This window comes from Mastigoproctus giganteus, chromosome 3, assembly GCF_048544385.1.
Source record: "Mastigoproctus giganteus isolate SK-2022 chromosome 3, ASM4854438v1, whole genome shotgun sequence".
In the NCBI taxonomy this organism is placed as follows: Eukaryota; Metazoa; Arthropoda; class Arachnida; order Uropygi; family Thelyphonidae; genus Mastigoproctus; species Mastigoproctus giganteus.
The window spans coordinates 61,891,441-61,914,164 of NC_143577.1; the positions used below are offsets into that span (position 1 = coordinate 61,891,441).

General features: G+C 36.0%; 1 protein-coding gene across 1 annotated transcript in view; it reads left to right on the forward strand.

The window, feature by feature from the left end:
• LOC150088047 (glutamate receptor 1-like) overlaps window positions 1–22,724 on the forward strand; it is a 240,850-nt gene that overhangs the window by 172,075 nt on the left and 46,051 nt on the right. The window contains exons 4-6 of the mRNA XM_090370548.1: window positions 7,230–7,480; window positions 14,115–14,279; window positions 20,736–20,936. Coding sequence (XP_090226674.1) covers window positions 7,230–7,480; window positions 14,115–14,279; window positions 20,736–20,936 — 617 coding nt within the window. The remainder of the gene's footprint in view (window positions 1–7,229; window positions 7,481–14,114; window positions 14,280–20,735; window positions 20,937–22,724) is intronic.

Genomic DNA, 22,724 nt, shown 5'->3' on the forward strand with positions numbered 1-22,724 from the left:
CATGAATTACAATTTATACGCTATGAATTGCAACTGTCTTTAACTTATTGTATATTTACTTTGTCGTTGCAAAAGTATCCTGATATGTAGGTGGTAGATGACTTTCATCAACCGGTGAAATATCACCACTTTGCTTATTGGAGGCTTGAAGTGGTGAAACCCATGTTTAGTCTCTAGAGCAAAGTTTCCGGCATCCTCCTCCCCCCATACTTCTCCTTCAACCCATGCACGGTACTAAGTACTATAGGTTTTGATACCTTTCCTGTTTGGGGTTTTCATAAAAAAATATATATATATCCCTGTTTTCATAGTGCCTACCTGACTGATTTTGAGAAGGATGTTTTTGCCAAATGTCACACTACTGGCTTGTCGACTTGTGAAATTGTTGACCACTCACTCCATCTGAAGTCGATTGTCGGAGATATTATCATGAAATCCAAGCATGATGATACCACCCACCGTTCAGCAATGTACAGGAAGACCACGAAAGCTCATTCCATGTAACCAGAGGATACAAAAAAAAAACAGTGGTAAGATAATCTTGTTAAATATCTCTGCAAAACATCAACGAGGAGTTCAAGACGTCAACAAGGACTGAAGTCTGTACGAATATGCTAAGTACGCTCCACAGCCTTGATATCCATTGCACCATGAACACCGACGCTCACCTTGACATTTCGGATAATTCCGTGCACCCTACGATGTGGCGATTTTCTATTATACAGATCCATATTTCAACAGTTTAATTCCTGATGACACAGCGCCAGCTATTCCAAATTTTTTACATTCATATCCTTATCTCTTTGTACACTATGAGACTTGGAGATAAACTGGAACATCGGGGAGAAGGCCAGAACAACATATCCCACAACGTAAGGAACCTGAGCATCGTTATTGAAATGGTGTGTGTGTGGTATGGGTGTTTAATGGCGCACAAGCTGCTGTGGCTATATTGCGCCTATTCATAGGAATGTTCAAAAAATACAAATAAATAAATATTTAATGTGAAGACAGTTCAATCTCATTTCCTGTCAGAAACTAATCATAGTCGTTCATACATTCCTATTTGTTTCAAATAACAGAAAATTTCATTAATATTTGCATTTTCACCAATAATATCATTTAATGTTATCCGCTCTCGGAGATTTGCCAGAGAATGAAATGTTGAAGTTCGATGTTGTTGATAATGTGGACAATCTATCAAAATATGTTTGACGGTTAGATGTTCAGAGCACTGTGAACACTGAGGGGGATCATCGCCTGTGACTAGATGGAGGTGTGTTAGATGGGTATGTCCTATTTTAATCCGTGCGAGTACCACTTCTTCTCGCCGTAATGTCTGAATGCATGAGTGCCAAAATTTTGGGTCCTGTTTCAACTGGAAAAGTTTGTTATTTGTTTGTTTATGCCATAGCTCTGTCCATTGTGCATGGTATGCTGTTTGAATTATAATATTATAATCAGAAACAGGAATAAAAATAGAGGTTAAGTCTAGTGTTGACGGATTTTTAGAAGAAATATCAGCCAGCTCGTTACCTTTGATGCCTTAATGTGCTGGAATCCAGCAAAAGTTCACTCGTTGCTGATGATCTTTAATTTTTAACAGCAAATTCTTGATTTGATTTAATACAGGGTGATCCTTATGAGAGAGATTCTGCATTGCTCTAATTGAGCTGAGAGAGTCGGTGTAAACTAAATATTTTGCAGAGGGGTGAAGAGTCAAATTTTCAAGAGCTAATTGTATTGCATATAATTCCGCTGAAAAGCTGCTGTACTCAGGTGGAAGAGAGGCTGATATGATAGCAGAGGGAAACACTGCTGCTGCTCCAACAGTTGAATGAGATTTGGAACCATCAGTATATATCGGTAAGAAGTCAAAATAGTTTTGAATATGGCTAGCATGTAGTTGTTGCACATTGAGTCGGTAAGCAATTCTTTCCCCATTGGAGAAAATAATTATCGTAGGCTGGTTGAGGAAATGGAATCCATGGTGGGTGAGAATAATTCTTTCTGTGCTGCCTACTCTGGAGAGGAACATTCCAATTTGTGCTATTTCAAGGAGCCGTAGGCCTGCTGGTCGTATTTTATTTGGTTTATTTCTATAGAGATTATGAAATGGTGGATTAAAGAGATATGGTTGGATGGGGTGCAGAGAACAGTTTTGTATTCTGGCTGCATATTTAAGTAGTAACATTTTTCTGCGGAGGTACAGAGGGGGTCATGGGCTTCAATATATAGACTATAGGTTGGTGAAGTCCTATAAGCACCAAGAGCAATCCTCAGTGCATTGTGTTGTACAGGATCGAGCCAGCGCAATACACTCTTCCGGGTAGAATCAAACTGGGGCACCAAAAGCCAAACGGGATCTAATCAGTGCTCTACATAACAGCAGCAAAGTTGTACGATCTGCTCCCCAAGACTGGGCAGATAGAGCTCTTAGCATGTTCAGCTTTTTCAGACAAGTAGAACGTATTACTTTGATGTGCTCAAAGAAATTTAACTTGCTGTCTAATATTAATCCCAAGAATCTAATATTGTTGGCAATCGGGATGGTGGAATTTGATATCCGAAGTTCAGGGCCTATATGTAATTTACGTTGATTACAAAAGTGGATTGCAACTGTTTTCTGATGGGAAAGCCGATATCCATTGGAATCAGCCCATTTTTGAATTTTATTGAGGGACATTTGCAATTGCCTTTCAATAGATTTCATGCTCTGAGAATGGCAAGAAATGGATAGATCGTCAGCATAAAGATAGGCTTCTACAGTATTTGGAAGTTCTTTTGAAATGGAATCAATTCTAAGGGCAAACAGGGTTGCACTCAAAACCGACCCCTGTGGTACTCCTTCTTCCTGCAAGAATGTAGAAGAAAGGGAGTTTTGTTATCGAACCTGGAAAGAACGGCTCTGGAGGAAGTTCCTAATAAATATAGGCAGGTTGCCTCGTAGACCAAGATTATGTAGGTCACTGAAAATGCCAATACCGCCAGGTAGTATCGAATGCCTTTTCTATATCAATGGAGACCATGACAAGGTGTTCGTTTTTCACAAAGGCATTGCGAATTTCAGATTCGGCCTTGATCATCAGATCTAGAGAGGCCCTATTTTTTCGAAAGCCATGTTGACAATTACTCAGTAGTTGTTCAGTTTCAATGATCCAGCTGAGTCGACTGTGGTTCATTTTTTCAAGAATTTTACCAAGGCAACTTGACAGAGAGATTGGCCTGTAACTATTAGGATTGGAAGGATCTTTTCCAGGTTTCAAAAAGGGCAAAACTGTAGCATGGTGCCAAGAGGTTGGATAAATATTTTCCAGGAAGATCCGGTTAAAGAAGACCAGCAGCATTTGTAAGTTTTGCTCATCGAGATGCTGCAGCATGACATAATATATGCCATCTGGCCCAGCTGCACTGTTTCGTGTTGTTCTGATGGCTTGTAAAAGTTCACGATATTCAAGAGGCTGATTATCCGGAAGTGATAGTGAGGTTCTAAAGTTGATGGGCCTCTGTTCGGTGGAGATCTTAATTTTTTGGAATTTCGGAGTGTAATTTGATGTAGCAGAGACTTCGGCAAAGGTTTTACCCAAGGCATTGGCTATATCTAGACGACCAAAGAGTTCTTGCCCATTGTATGAAAGAATTGGGGAAGGGATGTTTGGAAACTTCCCAGAAAGCTGTCTAATTTTCTTCCATATTAACCTGGAGTCGGTATTTCTGTTGATAGTACATGCAAACCGAGTCCAAGAATCTTTCTTGGCTTGCCTGTGAATGAACCGCGCTTTTGCCCTTAACTTCTTGTAACTAATTAAATTAACTGTCGTTGGAAATCGACGGAATAAACTGAATGCTTTATTTTTTTCCTTCTTTGCTTTCGTGCACTCTTCGTTCCACCAGTAGTTGATGCCGTCGGGTTTGGGGGTTTGATAATGGAATTGAGTATTTTGCTGCAACTAAAAGACGGGATGTGATATAATCAGTGACTTTGTCTATAGGTTGTAACTGAATAGTTTCTTTGTCCAGAATTATTGCTGATTGAAATTTGGCCCATTTGGCTTTAGAAAATTTCCATTTTCTGCAGGGTTGGTCTAATGGTGATTGTGTAGTGAGCAGGTTACAGACAATTGGAATATGGTCACTTCCCATTGGATCATCCATAGCGGACCACTGAATGACTGGAAACGGTATCGGGGAACAAATCGAGAGGTTGCCGACCGGGCTAGCCGAGTGGGTAAAGTACCTGCCCGGCAACCCAAAGGTCGCGGGTTCGATTCCCGCCTCGGGCTTGGATCAAAGTACTGCAAAAACCTTGGGAGGTGCAATATGGCCACAGAAGCCGATGCGCCAAGAACTACCAAATCAAAAAAAAAAAAAAAAAAAAAGAGAGGTCGATTGCAGAAGTCTGTCCAGTAGGTAATTGTATGTGGGTGTGTGTACCACTATTAAGAATGGTAAGGTTCTGTTTATCTAGTAGAGTTTCAATCAGTCGGCCCTGTCTATCTAATTTTGAAGATCCCCATAAAGTGTGGTGGCCATTGAAATCCCCTACCAAGCAGATTGGGGAGGGTAGCTGTATTAGAAGTTCTTCGATATCTTTATAAGAGTAGGTATTGCTTGGTGGGAGATAGATTGAGACTAGCGTAAACGCAATCTGAGTAATCAGACGCACAGCAACGGCTTCAATTTGGGTTTGAAGAATGATTTGACTAGCAGGGATCTTTGAGTTAATCAAAATAGCTACACCACCACGAGCAGAATCGGATGTATTCCAATCTCTTCGATAGATTGTGTAGTTTTTTATAGAAACAGAAATTTGAGCTGTTAAATAGGTTTCCTGCAGACAGAAACCCACTGGAGAGTAGCGTCTAATTAAGTACTGAATGTCGTCGATGTTGCCTCGAAAGCCTTTACAATTCCACTGTAAAATATAAGGCATTATTTGAGTTTAGAAGAAGCTGTACCTGACGCGGCTGTCTTGTGGCGTTCTGGCTTTGGTTTATTTCTTTTTGGAAAGGTGGGGCGACCTGTGTCCATATCTAATTCTTTTTCTTCTGCAAATATTTCAAGAATCGGATCTTCCTGTTTGGATGAGTACTCTTGATCCATCGAAGTGTCCTGAATAATCTGTTTTGAAGTTGAACTAGCATTATTTGGAGTAGTAGCAATCACTGGCGAATGAGGAGATTTTGCTGGAATCGTAAGAGGCGTGTTACTTGCTTGGTCTGAGTGCTTCAGAATATTGGACTGCTGCTGAGAAAGGACAGCTCGAGCCCAGTCGGAGATTGATATGTTGGATGGAACAGTAACATCAGTTTGCGTGGCTATTGTTTGATATTTTTTTGCAATACTGGAATATGTACGGTTAGGTATACTGGGTGCAATTAATTTTCTTGCCTCCTGATAACTAACTTTGTTTTCGACTTTATATTTTACAATTTTTTTCTCCATTTTCCACTTCTCACATGTTTTAGAGTAAGCAGGATGGTTACCCTTGCAATTAGGACAAGTCATTTCTTTTGCTGAACAGTCATTTTGATTGTGATCAGAAGATCCACAGTTGGGACAGGCTGGGTTCCCTCTGCATGCCGTCTGAGAATGGCCATACTTTTGGCATTTATAGCATCTCAACGGATTAGGAATATAAGGACGAATACGACAATTTAGATATCCTGCTTTTATTGATGAGGGTAGATTTGGACTGCTAAAGGTGAGAATGATATTTCTGGTGGGTGTGAGTATATTGTCTCTTTTAGTCATAATTCTTTTGACAGCAATTACATTTTGTTCATTTAGCTCTTCTTTAATTTCTTCTTCTGTCACATTCAAAAGGTCCCAACTAGATATAACACCCTTAGATGTATTTAGGGTTGCATGAGGAGTTACCTTTACTGGAATTTTAGCAAAGTTTGTCATTTTCAAGAGTTTTTCAGAATGCTTGCAGTTGACAGTTTCTATTAGTAAGTCCCCCGATTGCAATCTCTTAACCGTCTTGGGAGACCCTGCAATACTTTACAAGTGTTTTTGGATTAGAAAGGGGGATAGCTTACTAAGAGGCTGTTCTGATAATGAATGCATTATTAAAAATGCAGGAAACTCGGCCGCAGAGGAAATGATTTTTAACCTCTTTGCTTGTGAATAGTCATGATCGTGTTCTGTGTCTAGCCGACTGCTTGTCGGTTCTAAAGAAGGAAACATATTTTGTTCCACCTTGGCTCCTTTTAGCCCCTGGCAGATGAACGTTTCTGCCAAGGTTACCGGCCCCGCCACGGGGAGGCAGGATCAGTGCCTGGAGTGACCAAGCGAAATTAGTAGGAGTTAGTCTATTAAATATGAAAAATAAAGAAAGGTTACTTTCCTTCCTTGCTCTCTACCAGTACTTTTGATAAAAGAGCTACTAAATAAAAGGATTTCTCAACAAGAGGAACGTAAAAGAGAACGCAGAATTCACCTATGAAAAAGTCGCAGTGAAAGCACAAAGAGAAATCGCTCAGTCAATCGCTTGGCACCCGGGGCCTATTGAAATGGTCACTGTTCTGCAGGAGGAATAGAGAACTATATCCTCAGCAGTCTATCTTTCGTTTGTGGAAAGCTTGTCCAGAAAGGTATGGTGTGCCATTGCAGTCAAAAGAGGATACATACGCTATTAAAGTGAGTGGTAGTAACATCCACATAAAAGTGGATGTCATCCGAATATTTTTTATAGCCAAATGTTAATTTTTGCGAGATACATTCAAAAATTTCTTCAATTGTACCATGGATCTTCTGCAGATGAAAAATAATGAAACACGCTACACCACGTTCAATGTACTGGTCTGGAATTACTTAGTAAACAAGTCCTTGTTCCTTTAGATGTTAATTTGTGGCTGGCAATCTCAGTTCATGTTAAAGTGCTCAAAGTGACGCCGCGTGGGATTCTAGTTTTCCGTGTTCCAGTAGTGAACGTAAAGCATCGTTTATTATCGTGTAGCGTACATCCTTTTTAACGTACACTATAAGGGCACTGCTTTGAAGCAACGTTGTTTAAAGATATGCGCATTTCAGCGAAATTGAGTAAATTACGCACATTTCATGGAAATTTTAAATGTACTATATGTTGTGAGTAGTGTACAAAAGTATATGCTTCTTATCTTGTAGTGAATTTTTAATCAAAAGGGATAGGTCGAAAAATATATTTAAAAGTCAAATGATTTAAAAAATAAAACATGAATTTAAACAATTTTCTTTCTTCACAGGCCTTTTAAAGCTTCAACACATATTCCACCTCACAGCCGATGCCTATAAGTTGGAAATGCGGGTAGTTAAACGTATTAGCAATGCCACAGATGCAAATCTTTTTCTGCGTTCTTTAGAGAAACACGAAAGGGACGGCAAGAAGTTTGTCATCCTGGACTGTCTTTCACAAACAGCAAGAAATGTTGTAGTTACTCACGTGAAGGATACTTACATGAATAGAAGAAATTATCATTTTTTCATAACAAATCTAGTAAGTATTTTATTCTTGAAGTTACTTTGTTCTGTATTCCATATAAATTGAGAAATAAATATATATTTTTTAACTTCGGTAATTAAACAGAACAAACACTTTTATACCTACCTAGAGAATTATATTTAGTCTAAGAACAGTTGAATATAATTTTTTTCCAGTAAAACTGAAAAGGGCAAAAATGGTTGTAATCATTAAATACTGTGAAGTTTTCTTTTGTAAATAAACTAGTGAGGTGTCCCCCTCCTGAGTCATCCTAGGAGGCATATGATGCTCAAAGTCTAAGCGGACTTCTGTTTCTTAAAAACAAAAATGGCACCGTGATTTACCTCAGTGACACAGTGTCATCTAGATACTCTAGGCGCAGCTGTGTCACTGAGGTAAATTCGATATGCTCTCTTTCTACTGTGAAACACATTTCCTGCATGGACGCAGCATCGTTTCCGTTCAATTCTCTGGATGGAGAATGGGTAGCTATTTTAAGATATCAAGTTGATTTCATCATAACTTTGGTTTCGAAAGGAGCCAAATATAAGGCAGAGTCCCTCTTTAGTTTCTTGCAAATATTATATATTTGTAGTTCTGATGCGCGTCAGCTTCTGGAGCTATAATGCAACTCTCATGGATTTCTCGTTGTCTCAAGTCTGATGTTTTGCAATACAGTAGTTAAACTTCATTGCTTGATAGGTTTGAGGAAAAAATAATAGGTAATTCTTCATAGGTAAAAATATTCTCATTGTATTCATTCATTCGTTTTCATTGTATTGTATTCATTCATTCATTCGTATTCATTGATTTTCAGATGATGTATCCCTTGTTATAAAAACCTATGAATTTCAAGTGGGATATTGCTTTTTCATCACCTATGATGGCTTTCAAGGTAGGAGTGTCTTCGACTTCGTCTTCGTCTTCGAAAATTTGGGTCATGGACTTAAAAATTACTGTTCGTTTTCATTTGAAAAGAGTGGACGATCTGGTGACAAATATTTAACAGTTTTTTTTTTTTTTTTTTTAATATTGCAGTGATTACACTCAGGCGATTCTTTGATTCTAAGTAAATCAGAATGTATAGGGTTACTTCTTCCTTTTTAACAGATCTTTCACTGGATTTCCCCTGCTTTAATTCTGGCTTAATACCTGAGAGTTTGTTATCAGTTTGCTCACTACATATGCGCTGTCACTGCCTCTTACCTGACCGGGATGTTATATTTGTACTTCGTACATGGTACTTTGAAGGTTGAATTTATTAATTGATGTTTTTGCTGCATGGTCAGCTTGTTCATTTACTTTAATTCCTCAGTGTACAGAAATCCAACAAAACATTACATTTTTTTTTCGCGTGATGAGTTTGGTTGGGATGATTTGAATTTGTCTCAAGATTGGAGGGATGTAGGATGATTTGAATTTGTCTCAAGATTGAAAGGATTTAAATGTCTCAAGATTGGAGGGATTTAGGATGATTTGAATTTGCCTCAAGAGTTCTCTGATTTGCTTTATCGGTTGTATTACACAGGGAGATTATGGCGTGATAGTTTTCTGAAGTCAAATGATCCCTTAGGAAGTAGTTCTTTAAGGAACATATTTGCTGGTTTGTTAACTATTGGATAAGGTCTGTACATATTTTTCCATTTTGGTGTATATAAATTTTACCACACAAAGTATGCGATGATAGTCATAATTCACGTGCTGAACATTCAGTTCATCAGAGCAATGTATATCCCGCAAGATCTCTTACTGATTAACCGCTACTTTCAAAATCGTATGCTCATTAGTAAAATACATTGCTTCTCAGGCACGATTTTGTGTAATGCTGCATCAGTATTCGTTAAAATCGCTTTTCTGCATCACAGACTTGACAAAACAGCCTGATCCAAAAGCTTTTTTTGGATTTCTTAATTTTATTTTCATTTTATTTTGGGCTTCATTGATTCTCTCGTGCTTACTATCAGCGCTTGTTTAACTGGTGTGACTAGTTTTAAGTCAAATATAATATTTCCGTCATTATTTGATACTTTCGTGGAAAGAAAAGTACCACAGATCATGAACGGAACTTGCTTACAAATTGTGCATTGTATTTACTGAATATAAAGAGCAAGACAAATATATTCAGTCAGGATATATATTAAAATATGGAAAATCATAGAGAAGAATAATTTTTTTGTTTGTTGAAATACATTTTCTCTCTAAATAACCACCCTTATAACAATGAGTTTTTTAGCCTATTGACTAAGCTCTAAAGTTTAAAAAAATATGCCAAGAAAGATGTTATAATGCATTGAATCTAAAGGTCACCATTTTGAAAAGTCCTTTTCTACATTTCTCAAATAATAAAATTTAATTCCGGTTACAACTTTTTTCTATTTTTCCCTTTTCTAGGAACATTACAATAACATTTTACTTTGACTTTTAGAGCACCCTATAAATACAGCACGCTTTAGGGGTTTTTATTTATTTGGCTTTTAATGGCCATCATATAGTTAGATCCAAATGAAGATATTTTGGCTCCAGGGTAACTTATTTGAAAAATCCAACGGATATTTATAAGAATTTAAAAATACTTTGCAGAAATGATTTACCCAAAAGATGCTATTGCATATTATGGTACGATGTATGCAACTAATTCTCTCATTTTCAGGAATGATATTAGTGTTCTACTATCCATGCACTTGTGGTTCAGTTGTGCAAACCGTACGATTATTTTTCTTCTTCTCCTGTTTCTCGAAAATTTGAACGAAGTGATATAAATAAATAAAAAAAGTGATTTAAAAAAATAATGCTGCCAGAAATGCAATTGAACATTTATTAAACTAAACAACTATTCAGTTGACGATCTCATCAGTATGGCAATTAAAGGGTACGTACTGTACTGCAATATGCAGTAGTGTAATAATTTAAGTTATTCCTTTCTTAATTAGATATAAATACTCGCTATTTAAGATTTAAAATATAAAATTAATCACTTAACAAATCGAACGTTAACTGGAACCTTATTTTTTCTTTTGTAACAAATCTCCACGGCGCTCCGCGATCCTTTTGGGTTACAAATACCCCCAGACATATGAGCCACAGAACCCTACATTCATCCCGATGAAGTAAAATAACTATTTTGCATGTTGTAAGAGGTATATTAAATATGTAACCATAGCGCTAACTCAACACGCATCTTCAGATATCTTTGAATACACTTGACTTTTAAAAAAACATTTAATACCAAATTAAATAATCACAAGGCAGTATTTTAAACCATCTCCGGGCGATGCACTTGGTTAGGTTAACTTGTATTCATAATTGCATAATTAAATAAACTTCAGATTAACGGCAGGTATTCGTAGAAATGTCGGATTTTTTGGTCTAAATAACGTGATGAGGCATATGTCTGTCAACTTTCTTTGACATGAAAGTGGTGAAATTATATCAAAAATCGACAAAAATGAATTCCTATCAAGAATTCATTATTTCCGATCTGTCTTAGATGACACGAATTTAGGAATTCCCAAGGCCTCACTTGAGAATTTCTAAATTTGGACCGTTATGGTGTTATGCCCATCTTTTGATTTATTTTATTAAACTATACTCAAACATATAACGAGTATCTGATATCATTGGAATCATAAATCTATGGGATGGATAAAATTTTCCATGAAACAAATGAACCTTTTAATATTATTAATAGCTTATAAATGAAATTCCCTTTTCGCGTGCCTCTGCATTATGCATGCAATAGGGTAAATACAACCGCTGTTTTGATATTACAGCGCACAAAACATATTTTTTTCTGTCCTTAGCCAGTGAAAATAATGCTGAAGGCAAACGCATGCTCAATACATCATAGTTTCAAAATGTCAATGAGTGTCCTTCTCCACGGTAGAGATGGGAGAAGATTTTTAGCAACTGAACGTTATTAATCAGAGAGCATCCACTACAGAATAAAATCGTCTCCGGTGACGTGCTTATCTGAAGATCATGTCGGTGTGTGACTTAAGAGGTAGGCCCAAAAAGTTTCAGCAGCACGATCAGCTGGAAATATCATGTTAACTACAATCGGGATGTTAATGGCTCCACAAGTTACAGATATTCTGCTAAAATAGCACGCATTGAACAGTGACAGATATAGCAAGTTACCAAAGGACAGACTGTAGCCATCAGAAATGCAAACCGTGCCGATTTCTCACTAAAGGGTCTGTTCGCAACACCAATACTCCTTCTCAGCAGTAAGGAATCGTGCGAAGAAGTACATTAAGAGGAAAGGGGGTAAAAATAGTGTAAACGTTAAATCAGCTCTCAGATCACGCTTACATGTTGTTATTTCAAAGATTTTAGTTGGAACTGCTTAGAAATAATTATTAATTATGTCATATTCTTTCCTTGGTTAATGCTCTAACATGTATTCTTTCTTGTTCCAGGTTTCGTCACTTGTAACAGTTCCGGAAATTCAAATTAAATTTTCCTACCGTTAATTTATACACCACAATTAGATTACTTCTTCACTCTCAGTTTTCCTACATCATTAAGCTCCAAGCCAATTATATCAAAACCATTAACTTAATTAAAAGCAGTGGTGCCACCTACCTTTTACCTCACAGAATGCCACCCGACTGTTAAAAATCAATCTCCGTTTTAACCTTGAACGAAAATAGTGTTATGCCCTTTTTAATAATAGTTTCCTATCAACATACTTCTAAGTATGATTCGTAATTAGTCATAACCATTGTAGTGCAAAGAAATAACAATTTCAGGTGCGTTAGCAATAATAGTAATTCATGATTTACAAAAAAACTAGGAAAGAAAAACGAGCAAAAAACCTGAATTTTATGCACGAACCGAGAGCATTTCGTTTTTGCCCATTCATTCTTCCAATATATGAATGGCTTATTAATTCGTACGAAAAAAATAATTTATGGATTTATATTTGCCCAATTCTGAAATTTTAAAATTCTAGACAAATCGTTCTAAAAGAGGCAGATATAAAATTTCATGAATACGGACCCATTGAGAAATTTTAAGTAATTACACGCGGACGGTCGGAAAACGAATAATATTTGCGGTATTTCTATTGGTATTATTTTAAGGAAATTCCGAATGCCTCGACGAGTTTTTCTAAAAGAGCAAAATATAAAAAAAAAATTATGAAAATCTACTAGGAGACACTACATGCGGACGGACAGAGAAACTCACAGAATTTGTCTGTCGGTTTGTCTGTCTGTTTTACGCATATATGCTAATGCACCTAAAAACTCTCGAAACCTTCTACGAGTACTTGGCTTTATTCACACAAAGAAATTTAGTTGGAATTCGAAAATAAAATAATTAAATAAAACCGTTTGGTATAAAATCATGACATTAACGGATGCTATACAGTGATTACTCCTATAAGAAATTAATTATGTGTGCCGAAAAGGTTACTTATACCTCATTCTAGTTATAACCATGATTAGTTCAGACAGTATAAATGCAGGTAAGTTACACAGTGAATCGGCATATAAATGGATGCTGATAAACAACTTGGGCATTGCTTATGCAGACTTCAGCAGAGGTTGGTTGGTTGGGGATTTATTTGGCGCATCAACATCTATGGCCATAGTGCGCCATTCAGCAGACGATTTGAAGAGAGATTGCTTTATAAGCTGGAACACAGGGATCCCAGATAAAAAATCCTTAGATGGATTTCGGAATCGCTACGGAACTGGTGGAAATGGGTTGTAATTGATAATTAATCTTCAGAATGGAATAGAACTGGCTGAATTCCTTAGGGATTAGACTGGGACCCTTGTTTCTGAGTTTCTTAAATGACCGCATGATACCATAATTCGCAGATGGTAGTTGTAAAGTTTTAGGAGCATGAGCGACTAAGGCCATGTTGGCCAAAGTGAGACCAACTAACTCAGCTACGCTGTGAAAAAGTCCCATAAAAATTCCTCACGTCATTGACGAAACTCGAACTCACGTCTTTTCCATCTGGTGTGGGGAGGACGGTAATCTTACCATCTGTGGTAAGATGGCATTCGCAGATGGTTATCAGGACATCGGAAGAGTTGTCAATGATCAGCGCCAGCCTTCAGAGAGACTTGGATTGGCTCAAGTAATGGTCAGAAAGCAGCAAACTCCTTTCCTCGTCGGAAAGGAATGTGCCTGGTTGCTAAATAAAACTCCTTCCAAATGAGCTCATAATTATGGAATTGGGACTTCCGTAAATGCGCGTATGTATGGAGCCTAAGGTCCATGATCTCAGGCTGACCCTGTTAGTGGGATTTCTAGTTATATGACGAGTCTCCCAACAAAATCTTATCAATTTAGTAAACAGTGAAAAATAGTTATTATACATAAAATAAAATTGATTAATATATACTTCATATTTTTTTGCATTCAGAAAGTTCAAAATATGTGATTTTATTAATCCGTAGTTTTTCTATTTGCTTAGTTAAATTATATTATCAAGAGTTTTTATCATTCGTTATTATTAACAGAAAATATATACAATTTCAATTATATGAATTTAGTCAAAATATTCTTTTCCTTAATTCTTTGCACGCAGTACACACACAGAGAATTTAAATTCCATATATGTACTGTTTATCGAAAAGTGATTGAATATATTGATGGTAACCTTTTATTAGACTAATTTTTCTCTTCGCAGATAATGGATGAGTTTTGGAACCACGACATTTTACAATATGGTGCAATAAACGTTACTGGATTTCAGATGTTACAACAGAACAGGCCAGAGGTTCGTCAATTTTTAACGATATGGAAGTATCTCGACCCATTCAGATGGCCAGGAGCAGGGAATAAGAATATTACGGTCTGAATAATTCTCTAATTTTATATATTATATTTCATAATAAAAATACAAATTTATTTATCGTTTGAATTTGTTTACAATACAAGAACTCGTTAAGAAAAGTAAATTTCTTGACAACAAGTTGCAATTCATCAGTTATTTGCATACAAAATTGTTAGCTAACGGAAAAGACATGAAGTCATCGCACATAGTACATTCCACTCTGTAAACAGAGGTAGTGATTGATCCGCATTTAAAATCTATTCAACTGTATCACTGAGTATCAAAAAGTTTCTTACTAGGAATTTTAATTTGGAGATTGAATAACCTCTCCTGAGCCTGAAATTAACTCTTTCCAACATGTTATTTAATACGTTCATTGTATGCCTATCTCCAAATCTATTTAGTACCCTAGGGTGAGGCAAAACAACTTTTGGATTCCTTAAGTTTTGTGAAACATTCCTTTTGAAGATTCAACTCTTCATAAATAGTGTTAAGATTTTTCAAGAATAAATTTAACTTCAGTTTTTGAATTGGATATAGTATTTTGTATTTTAACAAAAATTGCCTTCTCTTATTCAGATCATTCCAAGAGTTTGTCCCCATTAACAGTTTCAGAATCCTGTTTAGTAAATTGTTTATAACCCTTATTTCAGTTATATTTGCTCTTGCCCATGCATTTACTAAATAATTGAGTTGGGAGTCCACTAATGCATAATATAAGGTGACTTTTGTTCTAAGATTTAACTTATTCTTAATGTAGTAAAAAAGTACACATAAGATCTCATTTTTTTGTACAAATTTGTTATTTGCATTACCCAACTTAGATTATAGTCTATCCATAACCCAAGATAACAGTGATTCGAAACTTTTTCAACTGTTAGACAATTGCAATTCTGGAAGTTCTGTTCATGTAGGCATTCATGTTTATGTAATTTAATAGAGGGGTGAATGTGCAGGGTTTGGTGAGGGGGTCTAATTACCAAGAATTTGTTTTTTTTCAAAACTGAGTGCTAATTTATTATCATGCAACCAAGTTTGTAAATGTATTACATTCTGCTGTAAATCTAATGCCATTTTTGTAAGGTTCTTTCCAATTGTATATAAGATTAAATCATCTGCATAAATATTTAAAAAGGAGTTCTTAATTACTTCGAATATTTCATTTATATAGATGTTGAACATGATTGGCCCTGCATGGATGCCCTGTGGTACTCCTCTCTTTATATTGTATGATTTTCCCTTTGTATTCTCTACTTAAACTGATTTTTCTTTTCGTTAAATAAGATGTTGAGAGTTGATTGACTGTTCCCCTTATACCATATTTCAGTAATTTCTGTTTCAAGATTGAGATATCAATTAAGTCATATGCTTTGGTCAAATCTATAAATAAGATCATTATGAAGTTATTGTTGTTCAAATATAAGTTAAAAGAGTCTACTAAACTCTCTAATAATGTCTATGTGCTCTTACCCTTCTGATATGAGAATAGAGAGTTATTTAACAGTCCATATTGATGTAGATATTTACTTATATGGGTAAATATATAATTTTCTATTATCTTATTTATAACTGACTGTATTGGTCTGTAATTACAAAAGTCATCATTACAAAATAATAATAAGCATTATAGTACGGTATAATTGTAACACGGTACAATTAATAATAATAAGTGTACCGTACTGAAACTCAAAACTAAAACTTCTAATATATGACAATCCCCCACAACAAACAGGACACAACTGTTGTGGACAAGAAGGAAAAGGCTACCTATCTGATTGACATAGCGGTACCCAACACTGGAAACCTCCAGAAAACTCATGAGGAAAATATCAGGAAGTACACGAACCTAAGACAAGAGATCAAAGAGATGTGGCATATGTAACAAGCAACGACTATCTCGATCATCATGTCAACCACTGGTGTGGTGTCAAAGTCCCTACATAACATCCTAGCAGCATATGTTTCCCAGCGAACACCTACAAGGAACTCCAGACAGTCGCAATCCTAAACACCTGTAGGATAGTCAGAGAGTTCCTTGACGAACAGTAACACCAGACATAACAAGAACCGCCCTGTGTACTTGGTAGCAATACCCGTCACGAGTTGGAACCCCCCATCAGGGAGAAATAGTATAAGGGCAAATTGTAATAAACCAACCCGACACTGACGCACTTTATAGAAGCAATCATGTAAAAATGGAGAACTACCAACGAGGTGGAGAACATCAAGAGTAGAGCGACTCCATCAGAAGATGAATCTGCTCTGAGCCCAGTGTTATTCTGCCTAACACCCAATACACTGTCCACCATGAACGACAACAGCAAGTATGGATTCTTCCTCCCTTAAAGAAGGGAGGAAGAGCCTGTATACCCTCTCTCACCTGATGTACATGGATGGCATAAAACTCTATGCTGCAACTGAATCAATTCCAACAGCTATTCAGGATCACCGAAGAGTTTATCATTGACATCGAAATGAAAATTTCCCAATAAAATACAATACCCATGCAATGCATTAGGGGAATCTAGTCGATCGAAACCACAAGTTTAATACCAATAAAGAGATTGAAGCTATGACAGAGGGAGAGAATTACAAACATTTGCGGATGATTCAGGCTTAACAGATAGAACAAAGAGATCAAGGCCTGCCTGCCTGACTGACTGAGAAATACTATCAGATACAGAGGAGCTTGCTGAAAACAAAGCTGAATGGCAGGAACATGGTTACAGCCATTAATACTTAGCAGTTCCAGTACTAACATATTCTTTCGGGATTATTGATTGAACCAATACCGAGCTGTAGGAGAATGAGATCGACTACGATAATGATGACTAAGAGACGCCAACACCACCCGAAGTCGGCCGTCGAGTGACTGATCATATCCCGGAAAGAAGGGAAGGGTTTGACAGACCTCACTGAATAACAAAGGAAGACAATTAAGAAGATGAGAGAGTACTTTCTGGAAAAAAACAGTGCCGATCCATCAAGCCATAAGGAAGATAGACATATGGCACACATCGCTCAACACCAAAAAAGAGACCCCACACACACAAACAGAAGAAACAAAGAGAGAAATATAGTTGAAGATGGCACTCCACGACAAACACTACAATGAGCCCTATCAAGACTACATAGATAAGATAGCTTCGAACGCATGACTCAAGAACGGAAGGATGTTCCACGAGACCGAAGGTTTCATGCTCGCCATTCAACACCAGGAACTACAAAAAAAAAAAAACCTATTACATCAGGGTCACCCGGTAAGTAATTATATATTATGTATTGTGTCTGTAAATTGCATGTGTTCTCTGGTCAATTTTCCTATTTTGCTGGACGAAAAACTCCAGTTTCTGGGACCAGGAACAACCAAAGGGCCGAGAACCAGGAACTACAGGAAATACATCGGCAACGACAGATTACATATGTCGCAATGCCACCTAGCCTCATAAACAATTCAATAAGTAGAAAAAATCATTATAATAATAGAAATATGTGTAAATGACTTCATGGACTGCAGCAGGGTTAATTATTTTGCTTATGGTTTTATATCATTCTACTTTATTTTTTTTATTAGAGTTTCATACAAAAGCTATTTAGTTTTTGGATAGAGTTCTAATATAACAAGCAAGAAAATAATTTAATGATTAAAATGTGGTGGTTAGTCACTACAATATCTCAAGGAATTTAGATAAAGAACGCATGCTACGAAAGATTGTAGGTCATAAACTCAGTTTGTAAATCGCACTAAGCAAAAATAAGGCTCACTGTTTCATCGATCGCATATTTCGGAGACACTTGGCCACGAGTTGCCTCGGTATTGTGCTACGCTCTTTAAATTTAAGAAAAGCCAAACAACTAAACAAAACAGTGCTGCAATAAATATTGTTATTTATTTTTCTCTTGCAGTACTATATTTATTTTGGGCATGGAGTAATGTAATAACGAGAAACTCGTGAAGTTTCTCCAAAATGTGAGGTAGATTTTTATAATAATAACCATTATTATAAAAATAATATAGTACTTTAATGAATTTACCGTCTTATTAATATTAAGTATCTTATTGTAATAGTGATTAATCGCATTAGTTCTGCTGGACGAAGCAAATGTATTATATATTAACTAGATACTGTTAACTATCTCAACGCAGTTATTAATAACATTTTGAGAAAATAACGCTTCTCTGAGTTGAAATTTTCTGTCTTTACTGCCTGGGACACTGTGGTCCCACCAGCGACAGACAACCTTCAAAAGAGCTGCGTCTGTCCACGAGTTGACCTAAAGTTACTGATTGTTTTTAATTGAATAATATCACCAAGAGGATGAATTCATTATTACTTTATGAATCAGAACATGTGTTATGTAGAACGTTTTTGTGTTTTGTTGTTTCAGGAATACTCAAAAGAGAAGTGCGATACGGTAACAAGTAGATTTATTCAGAAGTTGTCATGTAGCGTAGTCCATGGGTTGTAATCAGAAGTCTCGTCCTTGGAGATAATCAAAAGGTATAGCCTGGTAGTCGTCGTTGTGTAAAAAAAAATTTTCAGGTACACTTGGCCCGACGAAATTGATAAACACATGACAAAACAGAAGACTCAGTCGGGTTGATGCCAGAATCACATGAGCAATGGGAAAAAAAAACATATGTAGTCAACGATGATAGGTTCTGTACAAAGTAGGGTAGAAACATGAATGTCAATCAATAATAAGTTCTGTTTGAGACATGTAACTATATCATAAGAGATTGTATTGAGTTATAAGGCAGATATCTTGATTCTAGGCATGCAAATGATGAGGCATAGTTGAGATTTATTGCCGATGGTCTTGGTAGATTGCGCAAGAATAAATCATATTACAAGTCATCGATGCCACCACATAAGCAAGAATCTCTAGAGGTGAGATTAAACTGTAGGAACTTCGTATTCAATTATCTGTGTCCTGTTATTAAGTACATATGATATGCAGAGACCGGGGAATAAACAATTGCTGTTCAATGATGGAACAGGTAAATACCTTTGTTAGACAAAATCACCCGAATTGCCAACAGTTGGTGAGTAGATTCCAGCATTTTTCTTTTTCTTCCTTTGGGTGAGCAGTTAGATGTACAATAATCTATTGGAAGGTAATGTGTATCCTTTTCTAATATAATAGTAGAGACCTTTATAAATAATATGAAGGTCAGCGGGTCAAGTCTCTGCGATAGCATGTAGTGCAGGTGTGGAGACTGTACATGTTCTTAGCAATGCCAAGAGAAAAGACCTTTGTATAGTTTCCAGTCCGGATTTTAAAGTAAGATGGCTGGTTCCTTGAAACCAAATACAGAAGGCATATGATAGAAATTGGGATAAAGAGAGTATGATACAAGATAGGGAGAGTATTGATATTTAGTCCCATTCATTCCTAAAATTTCTGAAGAGCATCACTGAAGTTCTCAGTTCCTTTTAGAGAGACATTTTAAGTGTCAAAATACCTAAGAGAGAACACCTAGATGTTTGTGTATGGATACTAAAGAAAGTGACTTTCCTTGATATTTTAACACTGAAGGAGACTTGGCATAATTTAGTTTTCCCTTAAAGACCATCAGTTTTGTTTTTGTCACTGAAACTGAGCTTATTTTGTGTGCTTCACAGTTAGCGACTTGTTTGAATAAACGTATTGAATTTGAACGAGTTGAAACAGTAAATGCCGAAAAACATACCTCCGGGTAGCTTATTCTTTCAGACAGGATAAATCTAGTGTAAGAGTATAAGCTACCCGGAGGTATGTTCCTCTGCCTTTACTGTTTCAACTCGTTCAGATTCAATACGTCTCAATTCTGCAATCGGACTGGAAGTTGTCTCAGTAGTATAGCGAAGATCACACAGGATTTTTGCCAATAGGAATAAACAAATAATATTTCTCCGTATAATAAAACAAAGTTAGCCCATATCCTGAACAATCTATCCAGGTACGGAAACCACATTTCAAGCAGGATGAGAGAAACAAAAGTAGTTACTATGTTATTATACGAAAACTCCAGTTTATTTACATTTAAAGTGCTGTATAAAAAGGAACTGTACAGTTCTGCATTGCGTTGAGAATATTCACATCTTATTTATACCTTTACATAAATATTAACAACAACTCTTGCAGTTTAATTACATACAGTTGCATTTAAGTTAAATTATTTCATCGTACATGGATATACAAAAAATAATTAATTATTGAAATTTTCCACTAGAGGTACCGAATTTAATGAATTCCCTTTCAACGCCACACACTAGCTTTTAAAGAAAAATAAATATATAATAAAAAATCAGGTATCGTTAATTACGAAGGTAATGTATGTTTTTATGAGAAAAAAGTAATTTCTATAAGCTAACTGTTTTTTAAATAGTTTTCTGCAAATTATGTTTTCTTGTTGTGTGAGAGGAAGTTCAAGTAATAGAATGGGTTTGTTTTGATTAAAGTTGGCCTTCTCTAATTTCCTCACAAAAGGCGGACATTGCGCTAATGTACGATGGGACAAGAGTAATTCTGGATGCCTACAGTCGACTGTTAAAAAAGAAACCGGATATATTCCGAAACAATTTTAGAAGAGGAGAAGTTTATAACAATGGAACAAAGGGTATTGACTGTAGAAAAGTTCCAGTAATGCCATGGGAACATGGAGAAAGAATCATCAGGTATCTTAAAAAGGTAAATATTTAAATATATATTAGATATTTGCTATAATTTTGATGAATATTAATTATTTAAATCAAGGAATGTTCCACAGACTTTAATTATCTTTTAAATAGCATCGCTAGCATTACATTCTACAGTACACAAATCTGTGAACTTTAGGTAAAGTTTATTTCATTTTATTTATAATAAATTTGTTTATTATGATACAAGTTCTACTGCCAAGAAGAATTCAAGTTTTAATTTAACTCGAATCTCAAGAATTTCACTTCACTATATGAAGATATCAGAAATTAACTGCAAGTGATACAGCTCTAGTAATTACTATTACAGATTAATAAAGGTTTTTGCATTTATTTCCAATACGTCACTAGCAGAAACTCGATTTTCGTGTAATGCTATGCATTATTCATAACGATGTTTCGAATTTACATGCAATGCTTTATTCATATTTTAAATATGTAAAAAACAACAAACGTTGAGACAAAAGAAATAAATCAATGCTGTTTTCTTTGTTGGTAGGATTGCTGTCGAAAGAGCTATAACACAGATTTTAGAAATTATTTTGTGGATTGTTTATGACGTTATTCCAATATACAAGTATTATTACCATTATTACTTTATAGAATATGATTCCGCAAATTTAAATTATTTAATAATTATTCTCATTAATAACTCTGCAAAGTACCAACCCAACCTACAGAGATACAAAGTTTGATAATTAAGTTCCAGTACTGACTCAGTTTAAAGAAAATCGAATGTTAGAATGAAAATAAGCTTCAGTATTTTTCAAAGTAATCGCCCTATGCAGCTGCACACTTCTGAGATCGCCCCTAGAGCAATTAGAAACATTTTATAACCGTCAAATTGTCTTCATATAATTGTGGATTTAATTTTGGGAACAATAAGTCCGAGAGAGATAAATAAAACACTCGAAACCGAAGAATTACTAGGTGATTCTTTGAATAACTAAAAGGCTCTTAACCAGGAAGGTGAAAGAGTCCTCTCAAAATGCACCATTTCTTTTTTTTTTTTCCTTCATATGCTCATTTTAAAGATAAGGTAATGCATAAAATGTGACTAAACAAAAAAGGCGTTTCCAAAACTGAATTTTCTGACTCTGTTTTCATTTACAATTTTCAAAACTAGAATAACAAAGGAGAGGAGACAGGGCAAGATTAAAAGGGAGGTGACAATATCAAAAGATTAAGAACTATCATTTTAATGTTCGCTCTTTGTACCATCCCTAACAAACGACGTCTTGAACAACTCAACACTGTAACGATTGCATGAGAACGACTTACGATGTGCAAATGACCGTACAGAGAAAAGCAGTCATGTAAATCAGCTGCTACCACATTGCATGATGGTCCTATGTACTTTGACATGCGTGCAATGAAGTCAGTCCTGGAATTTAATTGCTAAGCCTCGTAGATAACAATTTTGTGAAGTGTAGACCGAACACTTCCCGCATTTTGCAAGAGATTCATGTCTGTCGCAGTATGAAGAAGAAAAAATAGTATATATATTTTTTTTCAATGAGCACGGTTATATTCGCTTAGTTTGCCATTCTGTGGACAGGGTTTTGCCAAGATAAGAATATTACCTAAGGGTCGGTCTATTTTCTTTCATCACTCATACACTGAATAAGGAAAATAAAGCTGATAAGCTTTCACAAAGATAACTACTAGCTCAGTTTTCTATTAAGTATGCAGTACTCCATCAAAATAAATGTTGTCTCTCTCACACACAAATATTGGAATCGCTTTTGATACGTGTATTCCCAATCTGACCTGCAATTCG